General features: G+C 35.5%; 2 protein-coding genes across 2 annotated transcripts; one reads left to right on the forward strand and one right to left on the reverse strand.

Annotated features, from left to right (window-relative positions):
• LOC104702245 (protein BRASSINAZOLE-RESISTANT 1) lies at positions 1,184-3,027 on the forward strand. The gene is made up of 2 exons (XM_010418070.2): positions 1,184-1,697; positions 2,025-3,027. Exons 1-2 carry the CDS (start codon positions 1,425-1,427, stop codon positions 2,760-2,762), a joined length of 1,011 nt encoding a protein of 336 aa, XP_010416372.1. The 5' UTR covers positions 1,184-1,424; the 3' UTR covers positions 2,763-3,027.
• Positions 3,072-5,270, reverse strand: LOC104702246 (DNA-3-methyladenine glycosylase 1-like). Its single transcript, XM_010418071.2, has 4 exons — positions 4,733-5,270; positions 3,935-4,076; positions 3,714-3,855; positions 3,072-3,626 (listed from the first exon to the last, which is right to left on the reverse strand). The coding sequence occupies exons 1-4, from the start codon at positions 5,121-5,123 to the stop codon at positions 3,306-3,308; spliced, it is 996 nt and encodes a 331-aa protein (XP_010416373.1). The 5' UTR covers positions 5,124-5,270; the 3' UTR covers positions 3,072-3,305.

Genomic DNA, 13,026 nt, shown 5'->3' on the forward strand with positions numbered 1-13,026 from the left:
TAAAACGGAGATTTCTGAATTATGATAAACGTCATAATCTAAAGATATTATAAATACTGTAAATGAATTTATTACATATCTATACTAGTACTAGCAGTCTAGCGATGTACCCTCTTAAGTTAGTCACACTCATACNTTTTTTTTTTTTTTTTTTGGTTTTTCTGAACTTTATTACGACATAAAACAGTTGACATTTCAAGATTAAAGTCACAGTTTATATACATATATTAGATATAGGTAAAAGTAGTAGCTTATACGAAGTATATATGTTTTTGACTACTTATAATTTTGATTTAACATTTGTAAAGTGTAATCTCGATTTGCATTCGTTGTAAGATCAGTCAAATATAATATGCCGCCGGGCCTAGCTGTGGGACAAACCCCTTTTTCAATGAACTATACATTTGTGTAGTTACTAGTTATAAATGATGGTATAAAACAACTAATAAAATCATTCTAAATATAATGATGGACTCAGCAATTAACTTTATAAAAACTTTAGCAAATTTCAAGTTGTGGACTATACAAGTAATCTGGATACTATATCAAAAGCTTCAAATAAACTTATGCATAAAAACATATACACTAGTAAATACTAAATACGACCCAAATTATAAATTACGAAGAAGAGGGTTAAGAAAGTAAAATGTATGGGTAATTTACATACAACTAACGAAGACAAAAATGGTCAAAATTCGTTCGTATGCTAAGAAATTCTCTATTTAATTAAAGACATCATTATGTTTCATCTTATAATATGATTGATTATATCTACTCTATTTATATGANAAAAAAAAAAAAAAAAAAAAAAAAAAAAAAAAAAAAGAGAGAACCAATCAAATGGTGTGTCACACAAGTAAGGGACCCACACTAAAGAATCGGGTCCCACACTGTCTCCTCTTTTCTTCTTCTCTGTATTATTTGGTCATTACTCTCTTTTTGTAACACACACCCAACCAACGGAAAAAAAAAAACAATAATAACGTACTGCTACGACAACGATACACACACGCTACTGTCTTATTTATCTTCTACACCTAATCACACACATCCCTATATACACCTTACTCAATCTCACCCTTCAAACACCACGTTGTTACACGTGGACGATTGATATAATAATAACAGTAATTCTTTAATGTGTACCTTCGAACACACACACACAGACGAGTCAACTTTTTTTTTTAACATCAAAGTAAAAAAAAAAGAAAGAAAGAAAGAGAGAGAGAGAGCGAGAGGGAGAGAGATTCTTCTTCGATTCCAGCGAAGGGGAAAAGCGTATTCCTCGTGAGCACTAACTTCTCACTCCTCCTCTCTTCTTCTTCTTCAGTCTGTGTTCACACAAATCTTCAGTTCTTCACCTACCCCATCCAAAGCTCTCTCTCGGAGATTTCGAGGTGTGGCGGTGGTGGTTTTTTTTTCCGATGACGTCTGACGGTGCTACGTCGACATCAGCAGCAGCTGCGGCTGCGGCGGCTGCAGCAGCAGCAGCGAGGAGGAAACCGTCGTGGAGAGAGAGGGAGAATAATCGGAGGAGAGAGAGACGGAGAAGAGCTGTAGCTGCTAAGATATACACTGGTCTTAGAGCTCAAGGCGATTATAATTTGCCTAAACATTGTGATAATAATGAGGTCCTTAAGGCTCTTTGTTCTGAAGCTGGTTGGGTTGTTGAAGAAGACGGTACTACTTATCGCAAGGTTATTTTACTTTTTTTTTTTTCAGATCTGAGCCTTATTGTTTATTAACGTTATTGTTGTTTGAATCTGAATTCGTCGATTTTGATTTGTGTTTAATCGGGTTTGAATCTGAGAATATCTATGATTCCTGGAAAATTACATTTTAGTTACCTTGTCAAATCAAAGCATATGTTTATACATGGATCTAGGGTTATCTTTCTAATTTTAGATTGATGTGTCTCTGATGATCCAAATCTTGAGCTATTATTAGTATGCGAAGGTCTTCATCTGTATCTATGATACTTGATCCATTCTGATTGGTTATTGTTGTTTTGGTTGGAGCAACAGGGATGCAAGCCTTTACCTGGTGAGATAGCTGGTACTTCATCACGAGCTACTCCTTACTCATCTCAGAACCATAGCCCTCTTTCATCAGCTTTTCAAAGTCCAATCCCGTCTTACCAAGTCAGCCCTTCTTCCTCATCTTTCCCTAGTCCCTCTCGTGGTGAGCCAAATTCCACCTACTTCCCCTTCCTCAGAAACGGTGGCATTCCTTCCTCTCTACCTTCCCTCAGAATCTCAAACAGTTGTCCCGTTACCCCACCTATCTCGTCTCCAACTTCCAAGAATCCTAAACCGTTGCCCAACTGGGACTCTATTGCTCAGCAGTCCATGGCTATTGCTAAACAATCCATGGCGTCTTTTAACTATCCTTTCTATGCGGTTTCTGCACCTGCTAGTCCGACGCATCGCCAGTTTCATACCCCGGCTACTATACCTGAATGTGATGAGTCTGACTCTTCCACTGTTGATTCTGGTCATTGGATAAGCTTTCAGAAGTTTGCTCAACAGCAACAGCAGCCTATGTTCTCTGCCTCTATGGTCCCAACTTCTCCTACTTTCAATCTTGTGAAACCCGCTCCTCCGCAGATGTTTCCAAATGCTGCTGCGTTCCAAGAGATTGGTCAAAGCTCTGAATTTAAATTTGAGAATAGCCAAGTTAAGCCGTGGGAAGGAGAGAGGATACATGATGTTGGTATGGAGGATCTTGAGCTTACACTTGGAAATGGCAAGGCTCGTGGTTGACAATATGAACAAACTAGGCAAAATACTCATATTGTTTCTTCTTCCAGGTATTTGGATCTTTATGGGAATCTCATATGTTCCTCACTTACTATCCAAATATGCTGCTCACAGCCTTCTCCATGGAAGAAGCATTGGAGTGTTAGAGTGGTTTGTTTTGTTCAAATCATGAATTTGGTTTCAAAAGCATTATTTGTAGATAAAATATCTTAATATATGTATGATTCTGTCCCCTTACAAATGTCACATGAATTAGTGGCTTGAACCTGTTTTGTGTCCTGTCAAATTGCTTAGTCTCATGTCTCAAGTCCATGCATCAAAGATCCAAACTTTGCAGAACATATGCTTTTACAAAATGTTAAATTCCTTATTCTCTGCAATCAATCTTTTTGTCAAACACTAACACATCATCAAATAACTAGTTAGACAAAGCTAGCTAGAAGAAAAGCACAATCAATTAACGGAGCTAGCTACAAATGCTACATTCCATAATGAATACAAACTCTGGTCACTCATCTTTTTAATAATCCATTCCCCTGTTGCTGATCAAACAAGCCGTGGAGAATGCAGATCCAGTTTGGTGTCCATCTCAAGGCTTTTCAGTTCATTCTCAGTCTCAACATTACATTCTTGGTATCTGAAACAAGCTGTGAGATGATCATTCACAATGCCAGAGGCCTGCAAGAAGGAATAGATAACAGTAGGACCAACGCAGCGAAACCCTCTCTGCATCATATCTTTACTAATGTACTCTGCCTTTGGCGACTTAACCGGCACTTGACGACCATAACGATAGCCATTTCTTAATGGCTTGTGGTTCACAAATCTCCAACAATAATTGCTGAATGATCCATATTCTTGCTTGACCTGTTTTCAATTTACAACCAAAGCTGATTCAAATAAGTTTTCAACACATAATATTCACAATTTCTTATCAAAGCACACAGCACTGACCTTAAGAACTGACTTTGCGTTCTCTACAATTGCTCGCAGCTTCTGCTCGGATAAAATTAGACACCCGTTTACTCTAAGAGACGTCAACCTCTTCTCTGTGAATTGTGATATAGCTGAAGGATCAAACTCTTCAAAGAGCTTCCTGCAAAACGAAACAAAAACCTTTTACTAATACACCAAATTAAAACACAAAATAGTCAAATTCACTGGCCTAAGTTTACCTAAAGTCCTCTCTTTTGTGAAGGATTGAAGGCCAGCTAAACTCAGCCAATGCTTGTGTGAACACAAGTAGCTCGAAGAGTTTCTTGTCGTCACGAACTGGAACACCCCATTCCTTGTCATGGAACAACACGTAGATCGGGTCTGTTCATCAAGCACCATTATTAATAATTAACCGAAAAAACGTATATAGTAGGAGTAGTATCAATCAATCTTCAACGAAAAAAAAGAAAGATTTTTGTCCTTATAGGCTTATACAGTATGTCTCAACTACAAGACCAAGTTTTTGCTGGGTGCAATAAATATGTTGTTGACATGTATGAAAACTGATTGTCACCTTTATAATCTTTTAACACATATTAAAAAAAAAAATGTTACTACATTTCGTAAACCATAAAAAAAGCCAATTATTCACATGGCTTCTTCATTTGTGAAGTCGATAGAGATATTTTTTAGAGGCCAAAAACGAAATAAATTGGGTAAGTATCTTTTAATTCCTTTGCAGATTCATTAAATGTGCGACAAGGACAACAAAGTCTCTCTCTACATTGATATAATGTTACAACATTTTTTATTTCTAACATTAAAACCAAAAAGAACATTTTATTTCCAACATTAAAACAAAAAAAAAATCATTTTATTCCATCTTCTTTTAAAACATGATCTCCTCGTTATTCACGAAATTCAACATTTTATAAATTAAAATAAATAGTAGAAAAAACCGTAAAATTTAAATTAAAGTTAAAATGAGGCAAAGAGGGAAAACATAAAAAATAAAGTGGTCAGAGAGAGAGAGAGACCTGAATTAGGTGTGATCCAGTGGCATCTCTTGACCGGTCCCGGAAGTTTAGGAGAAATGTCCTCAACAACGGCAACGGCGACGACATCATTGAGCTTCGTAGTTACTACTCCGTTCCGTTTCGACGGCGTTATGATTTTCCTAGAGTTCGTCGTCTTCACCGTTGAACGTTCCGAGGATGAAGTGGAAGAAGACGAATCATCAGTCGAAGCTGAGAAACTCGAGTCCGGCTTCTTCTTCTTCGCCGCCGGAGATTTCGTCACTCGTTGTTGTGGCTTCTTTGTAATCTCTGTGTTCGTAACCTTGAATCTGTTCCCGGTTGAACAGAGGATAGCTCGAGACTCAACAACCATTGGTTTAACCGGAGAACGAAGATTTGAGACTACAGACATCTCGTAAGAAGCTTTGAAGGGGTAGGAAGATGGAATTTGAAGGTAATGTGGGGGTAAAATCGGAAAGTGAGATGAAGATCAGACTCAGAGAGAGAGAGAGAGAGATGGAACAGAGTATGAATGAGAGAGCTTATTATTATTTGGAGAGGTTTTAAAAAGAAACAAAGAAGAAACGGTAACAAATTAATAAAGAAAGGTAAACCGGTTATAGCCGGTGAATATTGCTTACGTGTTCGGTTAATTTATGCTTTTGGTTTCAGAAAAGGACACCGTTACTAATGGTGTTATTACATGTATATGTCGTGAAAATTACGCTTTTGTCTCATTAGTTCAGGATTAAAGTTTGCCGTCTGCATTTTCTAACTTACTACTGTATGGTTATTATTAATTGAATTCAATAGACCAAAGTCCTAATGCTTTTATGACTTTGAACCATATATACAATAAAAATGTAACGAAACAATGACTACATTATTTACTTTTAAAAAAATTTTAAAATTAGAGGGTTTTAAACTCTAAGACTATCTCCAATGTATATTTTTATTTTTTTTTTCTAAATTAGAGCAATTCAAAAATAGAGCATTGTTTTCCTCTAATGTATTATTCTATTTTTAACTCTAAAATAGAATTAGTATAAAAAAATAGAGGTGAAAATAGAATTATTTTATATATAGAGCAATCCTATCATTTTCTCTATTTTAGAATATAATATAGAGTAGAATTGAAACATTGCTTTATAATAGAAATTTGACTCTAAAATAAACCGGAGTTGGAGATGCCGTAAAGAATGTTTTTGGAGAATGCACCAAAAGTCTTCAATTCCGCATGCTTTTATGACTTTGACACATATACACAGATACAGTAAAATTAATGAAACAACTGTTACATTATTTTACTCCCGACCTCGAAGTTAACTGCTTCAGTAGCTCGTGCCCTCAATCACACAGCTTTTGGCTTCTCGAAGAGGGGGAAGTACAATGATTGTCAATGAACCAATTTTATTTGACCCCCACTTCCTTTATGTTATTTTAATGCTCTTTACAGAAAAAAAATTACTCAAGAACTGGAATTAGAAAATACAGGACAACCCAGAATTTTACCAATTACTAGTATAATAATTCCATTCTAGTCCAAATTTTTGATTAATACAATACAATATGAAGTTAATTGTTCTAGTTCAAAAAACAAATTTTAGCGATAAGTGTAATGACCCATATTCATATCACACTTATATCTACGTATGGTAAACTTTGTTACTTGTGTGACGGCAAAGAAACCTCATATGATTAATGGAGGGTAGATAGATAATTTAGAGTTGGGCAGAGAGTCAGAGTCTAAATTTGGTGAAGTGTGTATGTGGTGTTGTGACTTGTGAATGAAGGGTATAATGGGGAATACAAACAAAAGCTTTAAGTAGAAGTTAAAAAAGTAGCTTACCGTTAACTAAAAAAAAAAAAAAGAATCGTAAAAGCCAACACAACACCAACTCCACCACAACCTCACCGTTGCCTTTTTTCTTCTTCTTCTAACGGCTAACTACTAAATCCTTTTTAATGGGCTTATTAGCCCAATTAATTATATGGCCTTAAACTATTACTCCTCCGTACGTACTTAACCTTCTTTAAAAGCCTTTTATGATATAACAGATTAGATAGATCGAGTCTCAAGAGTCTCAACCAACAAACAAAATTTTGCTGTAAATTAAAAACCTGTGACAACTTCTGCATTCTGCAAACATCTTTTGATTCAGAGAACCGTATCTTGTACTGTACATAGCCTTCGTGTAAAAACTAAAAGACTAAAGATTTGTTGTCTTCCTTTGAAACCGGTCCAAGAGTGTGTTGAAGTGGTCCCATGCTTCCTAAATGATTGAATCAAACCAAACCAAAAAAAAAGGACTTCAATAAGATTTAATGATCCTGCAAGGTTTTATGTAATTGTCATAAAACATTAGTTATAGTAACAACAACGTGTAATTAACTCGAAAAGTTTCTCAGCCATGTATTTTTGGTTTGTAGAGGCACCCCCTTTTGTTTTAGTTTGTACTTTGTATGGATGAAGGATTAATAGTTAATAATACTGCCCTCTGGTACGATTTTCTAACCGTGTTTCCTTCGATCATATTCATTAGAGTAACCGGCCACCACCCGCTCCCGGGCCGGACCAAAGAATCTGTGAATTGAAACTTCCGAATTCATTACGTTAGGGCCCATTAAAAAAAGCCCGTTATAGATAGAGTACCTTTCAACCTACCTAGTCCCTCTATATATATAATAATAGATAAGGATCCGCCCAACAGTCGGGTTTTAAAATGTTATAAATAATATTAAATTTAATAAAAAATATTAAAATTTGTTATACATTTTTTATAAATTTTTTCCCTTATAATACACTGATTTATATCAATGTACATTTTTTGATATATGTTACCATTAGAAGTAGATTTTTTTTATATTTAACTAAATATATTGTATGTTACAAATATATTCTTTACCACCACCTAGAAAAATATATATATAAACAAACTAAGCCAACTATTACGTCTATTTATTTTCACTTTTGCATAGTTTATTTAATCACTAAAATTGTTGGTTCAAGAAACTTCTCGAATTAAAAATATATTACATAGTATACTAATCAATGATGTATCATCACAATAGTGTATGACCAACCATTGAGAAAACCTCAGCTATGCCCTCCTCCCTTATGGAGAGAATCTTGTGTCCAACCTCCTCCACCATGAAGAGAATCTTGGCTCCACCTTCCTCACTTGTAGAGATAACCTTGCATGCGTTCAACCTCCTCCACCATTGAGAGAACCTTTGCCCATCCTTCCTCATGTGTGGAGAGAACATATTCACATATTTTAGCTATTTCAAAGTGGCATGCTACGACAACCAATGAAATTAAAAACTTTTTTCCAACGTCACAAAATCTTTTGATAGTAACTAATGTTAAATTTTCCAATATATTCGTGGAAGTGTCTTTGACACATCATGATTTACCCTTTGTCTCCGAACTCCTATGGATATATCAAAAACGATTTATATTTTTCCAATCTATCTATCTATGTTTGTTGTAAACTTGTGTTTGATTAGCTTATTTTATCCTTACTCTTTATCTCCCTTTAGGATTGAATGAATTACAACATTTATGTTTGCATAAAAGTCTATGACCAACCAATAAAGGTTGAGAAATTAGAAGAAAATTAATTTGACATAGAAATAATAGAAAATTGTAATCACAGTAATATATGAATCTCAAATCAAAGATAAAAATATAAATTAAATAAAACAATCTAAAAATCCTACAATAAAATTTAAAATACAGTATTAGAAAGAGTATATGCAATATATTAATCTTACATTTTTTTTGGTCAATATATTAATCTTACCTATTCCAAACTGAAAAAAAAAAAGATAAAGTAGGAGAAATTTTTGGTTTTAAAAAATAAGCAAAATTTACCTTCCCATTAAAGAAATTTTACCAATAGAATAAAGTTTAAATCAATGTTTTTGAATAAATTATTTTGTTAGATGAAAAATATGAGAAGATCTATGTTTATATAGAAGTGAGTATTTAAATTTTTTAGATTTAGTAATTAATTGTATATTTTTCTTAATCTCTTTTCTATTTTTTTGTTGAATTAATAACTTAAAATTAAAAATAAGTAAATAATGTTAGAATTTTGCATTTTTTGAAATATATAATCTCCTTATAATTAATTTTCAAAAAACTGTTTAAAAAAATTATAATTATCTTTTTACATTATTAATATTTTTTAAACAATTTTTTGTTTTTTTCATAATCTCAAATCCCTCCTATTAAATATTAACTTTTACACATCTCAAAATCCTGTTAATTGCTAATTTTCAAAACCAATCTTTATATAATAAGAATATTGTTAAAATTTTTTTTTTTGTCATAATCTCAAATCCCTTCTATTAAATATTAACTTTTACACATGTAAAAATTTCAAATTAATAACTTGACACGTGTCAAAATCCTGTTAATAACTAACTTTCAAACGCATCTTTATATAATAAGAATATTGTTTAAACAATTTTTTGTTTTTTTGTCATAATCTCAAATCCCTCCTATTAAATATTAACTTTTACACATCTCAAAATCTCATATTAATAACTTGACACATATCAAAATACTGTTAATGACTAACTTTCAAAACCCAATTTTATATAATAAGATATATAATCTCAATAAGAGATATATAATCTCCTTATAATTATTTACAAAAAAAAATTTAAATTTTTGTTGATAATTATCTTTTTACATTATTATTGTTTAAAACAAAATATTTTATTTTTGTTGTAATCTCAGATCCCTCCTATTAAATAATAACTTTTACACATGTCAAAATCTCATATTGATTTAAACTTGACACATGTCAAAATCTGGTTAATATGGCTAACTTTCAAAATCCAACTTTATATAATAAGATATATATACACTCCACAAACCCCCCAAATTTGAAATATCTCTCATTCGATTACGAAACCCTAATCGATTTCGAGATCCAAACCCAACATCTCTTTCATAAATATTACGTGAGATTTCTCTACATCAACCGCTCAACATGGACGACGGGAGGGAGCATACCAACATTGTGGAGTTTTATCCGCTTCGTTTTGAAAAACGTTCTCATCCTTCACTAAACGAACACGACGGCTTGTGTTATATAAAGATTGATGGCACCCACTTCACTAGAACCGTCTGTGAAGAACTGTGTCCAAAACGACACAGCTTTGCAAAAAGGATTATTGGGACCAAGGCCCAACACTCTTCCTAAGCCCACATCTACTCAACGGATACCTGCAAAACACGACAAAAAACGAAAGAAGACGTCACCTGCAAATTGTACGGCATTGCCAACCAAGAACCAATTTGCCGTCCTTGAACCATGTGATGATAGTGACGCCACGTAACAATGATTGGAAGAACCTAGAACCTAGGTTAAGACTCTAATATCCCTTGTATCCTTATGTATAAAAGGAACAAGATATTGTATCAAAACTCATCGATTGAATAATAATAGAATCATTCTTTCTTCTCTCTGTTTCTCTGTTTATTTCTTCATGGTATCAGAGCCTTGGACAGAACCATGGAACCCTACTCTTCTCCTTCTCTTCACATCTCCAACTGTGTTACAATAAAGCTCACTGAGCAAAACTACATCATTTGGAAGTCACAGTTCGAGTCTTTTCTGCGCACTCAAGGTCTTTTAGGCTTTGCCAATGGAGCTACCAAACCTCCAGATGAGAAGATTCCCATCCGCAACAACAACAATGACAAAGTTGAAGATATACTCAACCCAGATTTTGAGAGCTGGTCCAGATATGATCAGGTGGTTAAAGCATGGTTGCTCGGCTGCATGACAGAGAACGTTCTACGTCTGGTGGTAGGTTCTGCAACTGCTCAAGAGGTATAGGACACACTAATCTCTCACTTTAACCGCACATCATCCTCTAGGTTATTTGAGCTACAAAGGCGTCTTCAAAATGCTGAAAAACTAGAGAAAAGCATGTCAGATTATCTTAGGGGAATCAAAGATATTTGTGACCAGCTAGCTTCAATAGGTGATCCAGTTAGTGAGAAAATGAAGATTTTTGCAGCTTTGAGAGGTTTAAGTCGTGAATATGAACCTATTATCACTGTTATTGAGGATTCAATGGATCGTCTGCCAGCACTCACTTATGATAATGTGATCTCTCGCCTTACTGGTTACGATGATAGACTTCAAGGATACTCTGTTTCAACCGAAGTTTCACCACACCTTGCTTTCAACACCACAAGAACCTCAGGTTTTCGTGGCGGTCGCGGTAACAGAAGCAGAGGCAGAGGGTCATTCTCCACTCGTGGTTGTGGCTTTCATCAACAGTTCTCGTCTGTCATCCCAACCAGAACTTCCGGCAACGCAAATGAGAAACCAGTCTGTCAGATTTGCAGTAAAAGGGGTCATAATGCTTTTGAGTGCTGGTATAGGTTCGATGAGGAATATCAACAACCTGCTCCACCTGCAATCAGTGCTTCCGCCTTCTCAGCCTTACACATCACATATGTCATTGAGGACAACAGCTGGTACCCTGATTCAGCAGCTACAGCACACATTACAAGCTCCACTCATNTAGCTTCAATAGGTGATCCAGTTAGTGAGAAAATGAAGATTTTTGCAGCCTTGAGAGGTTTAAGTCGTGAATATGAAACTATTATCACTGTTATTGAGGATTCAATGGATCGTCTGCCAGCACTCACTTATGATAATGTGATCTCTCGCCTTACTGGTTACGATGATAGACTTCAAGGATACTCTGTTTCAACCGAAGTTTCACCACACCTTGCTTTCAACACCACAAGAACCTCAGGTTTTCGTGGCGGTCGCGGTAACAGAAGCAGAGGCAGAGGGTCATTCTCCACTCGTGGTCGTGGCTTTCATCAACAGTTCTCGTCTGTCATCCCAACCAGAACTTCCGGCAACGCAAATGAGAAACCAGTCTGTCAGATTTGCAGTAAAAGGGGTCATAATGCTTTTGAGTGCTGGTATAGGTTCGATGAGGAATATCAACAACCTGCTCCACCTGCAATCAGTGCTTCCGCCTTCTCAGCCTTACACATCACATATGTCATTGAGGACAACAGCTGGTACCCTGATTCAGCAGCTACAGCACACATTACAAGCTCCACTCATCGCCTGCAACAGTCTCAACCATACCATGGTAGTGATGTGGTAATGGCAAGTGATGGAAACTACCTTCCAATCACTCATGTTGGTTCGGCAAATCTCCCTTCAACATCAGGTAATATTCCTCTCAAAGATGTGTTGGTTTGCCCTGAAATAGCAAAGTCATTACTGTCAGTGTCCAAATTAACTAAAGATTACCCATGTGCTGTCACATTTGATGATATTGATGTTGTTATTAAGGACAAAGCAACTCTCAAAGTTCTGACAATGGGAAAGGAAAATAATGGACTGTACAAGCTGGATGATCCGAAATTTCAGGTGCTTTACTCTACAAGACAAATCAAGACAAGTGATGAAGTTTGGCATCAGAGATTAGTACATCCTAATCAACAGTTTCTTCAGCTCCTATCTGCAAATAAGGCAATTCAAGTCAATAAAAGTACCAGCAAGGTGTGTGAACCATGTCAGCTTGGAAAGAGTTCAAGATTGCCATTTAGTTCTTCTTCATTTATTGCTTCAAGGCCCTTAGAGAGAGTGCATTGTGATCTCTGGGGTCCTTCTCCTGTTTCCTCTATTCAAGGATTCAGGTTTTATGCAGTGTTTATTGACAATTTTTCAAGATATTGTTGGTTTTATCCCTTAAAGAGAAAATCTGATTTTTACTCTATCTTCCTCAAGTATCAGTGTCTGGTTGAAAATTTGTTGCAGACCAAAATTGGTACTTTTCAGTCAGATGGTGGTGGAGAGTTTATAAGTCAAAGATTACTAACTCACCTGCAAGATGCTGGCATTCAACACTTCATCTCTTGTCCTCATTCACCTCAACAAAATGGCATTGCTGAGAGGAAACATAGACATTTAACTGAAATGGCTCTCACCTTGATGTTTCAAAGTACTACTCCACAAAGCTATTGGGTGGAAGCCTTCTTCACATCAAATTTTCTATCCAATCTTTTGCCTCACAGCTCTCTTACTGGTAATATCAGTCCGTATGGAGCACTCTTTGGCAAAGCACCAGAATACTCTGCCTTGAGAATCTTTGGTTGCGCATGCTTTCCCACTCTAAGGTCGTATGCTCAAACTAAGTTTGACCCTAGGACTCTCAAGTGTGTCTTCCTAGGCTACAATGAAAAATTTAAAGGATATCGTTGCTTATATCCCCCCACTGGACGCGTCTATCTCATCCGTCACGTAATCTTTGATGAA

Source organism: Camelina sativa, chromosome 7 (assembly GCF_000633955.1).
Source record: "Camelina sativa cultivar DH55 chromosome 7, Cs, whole genome shotgun sequence".
Taxonomy (NCBI): Eukaryota; Viridiplantae; Streptophyta; class Magnoliopsida; order Brassicales; family Brassicaceae; genus Camelina; species Camelina sativa.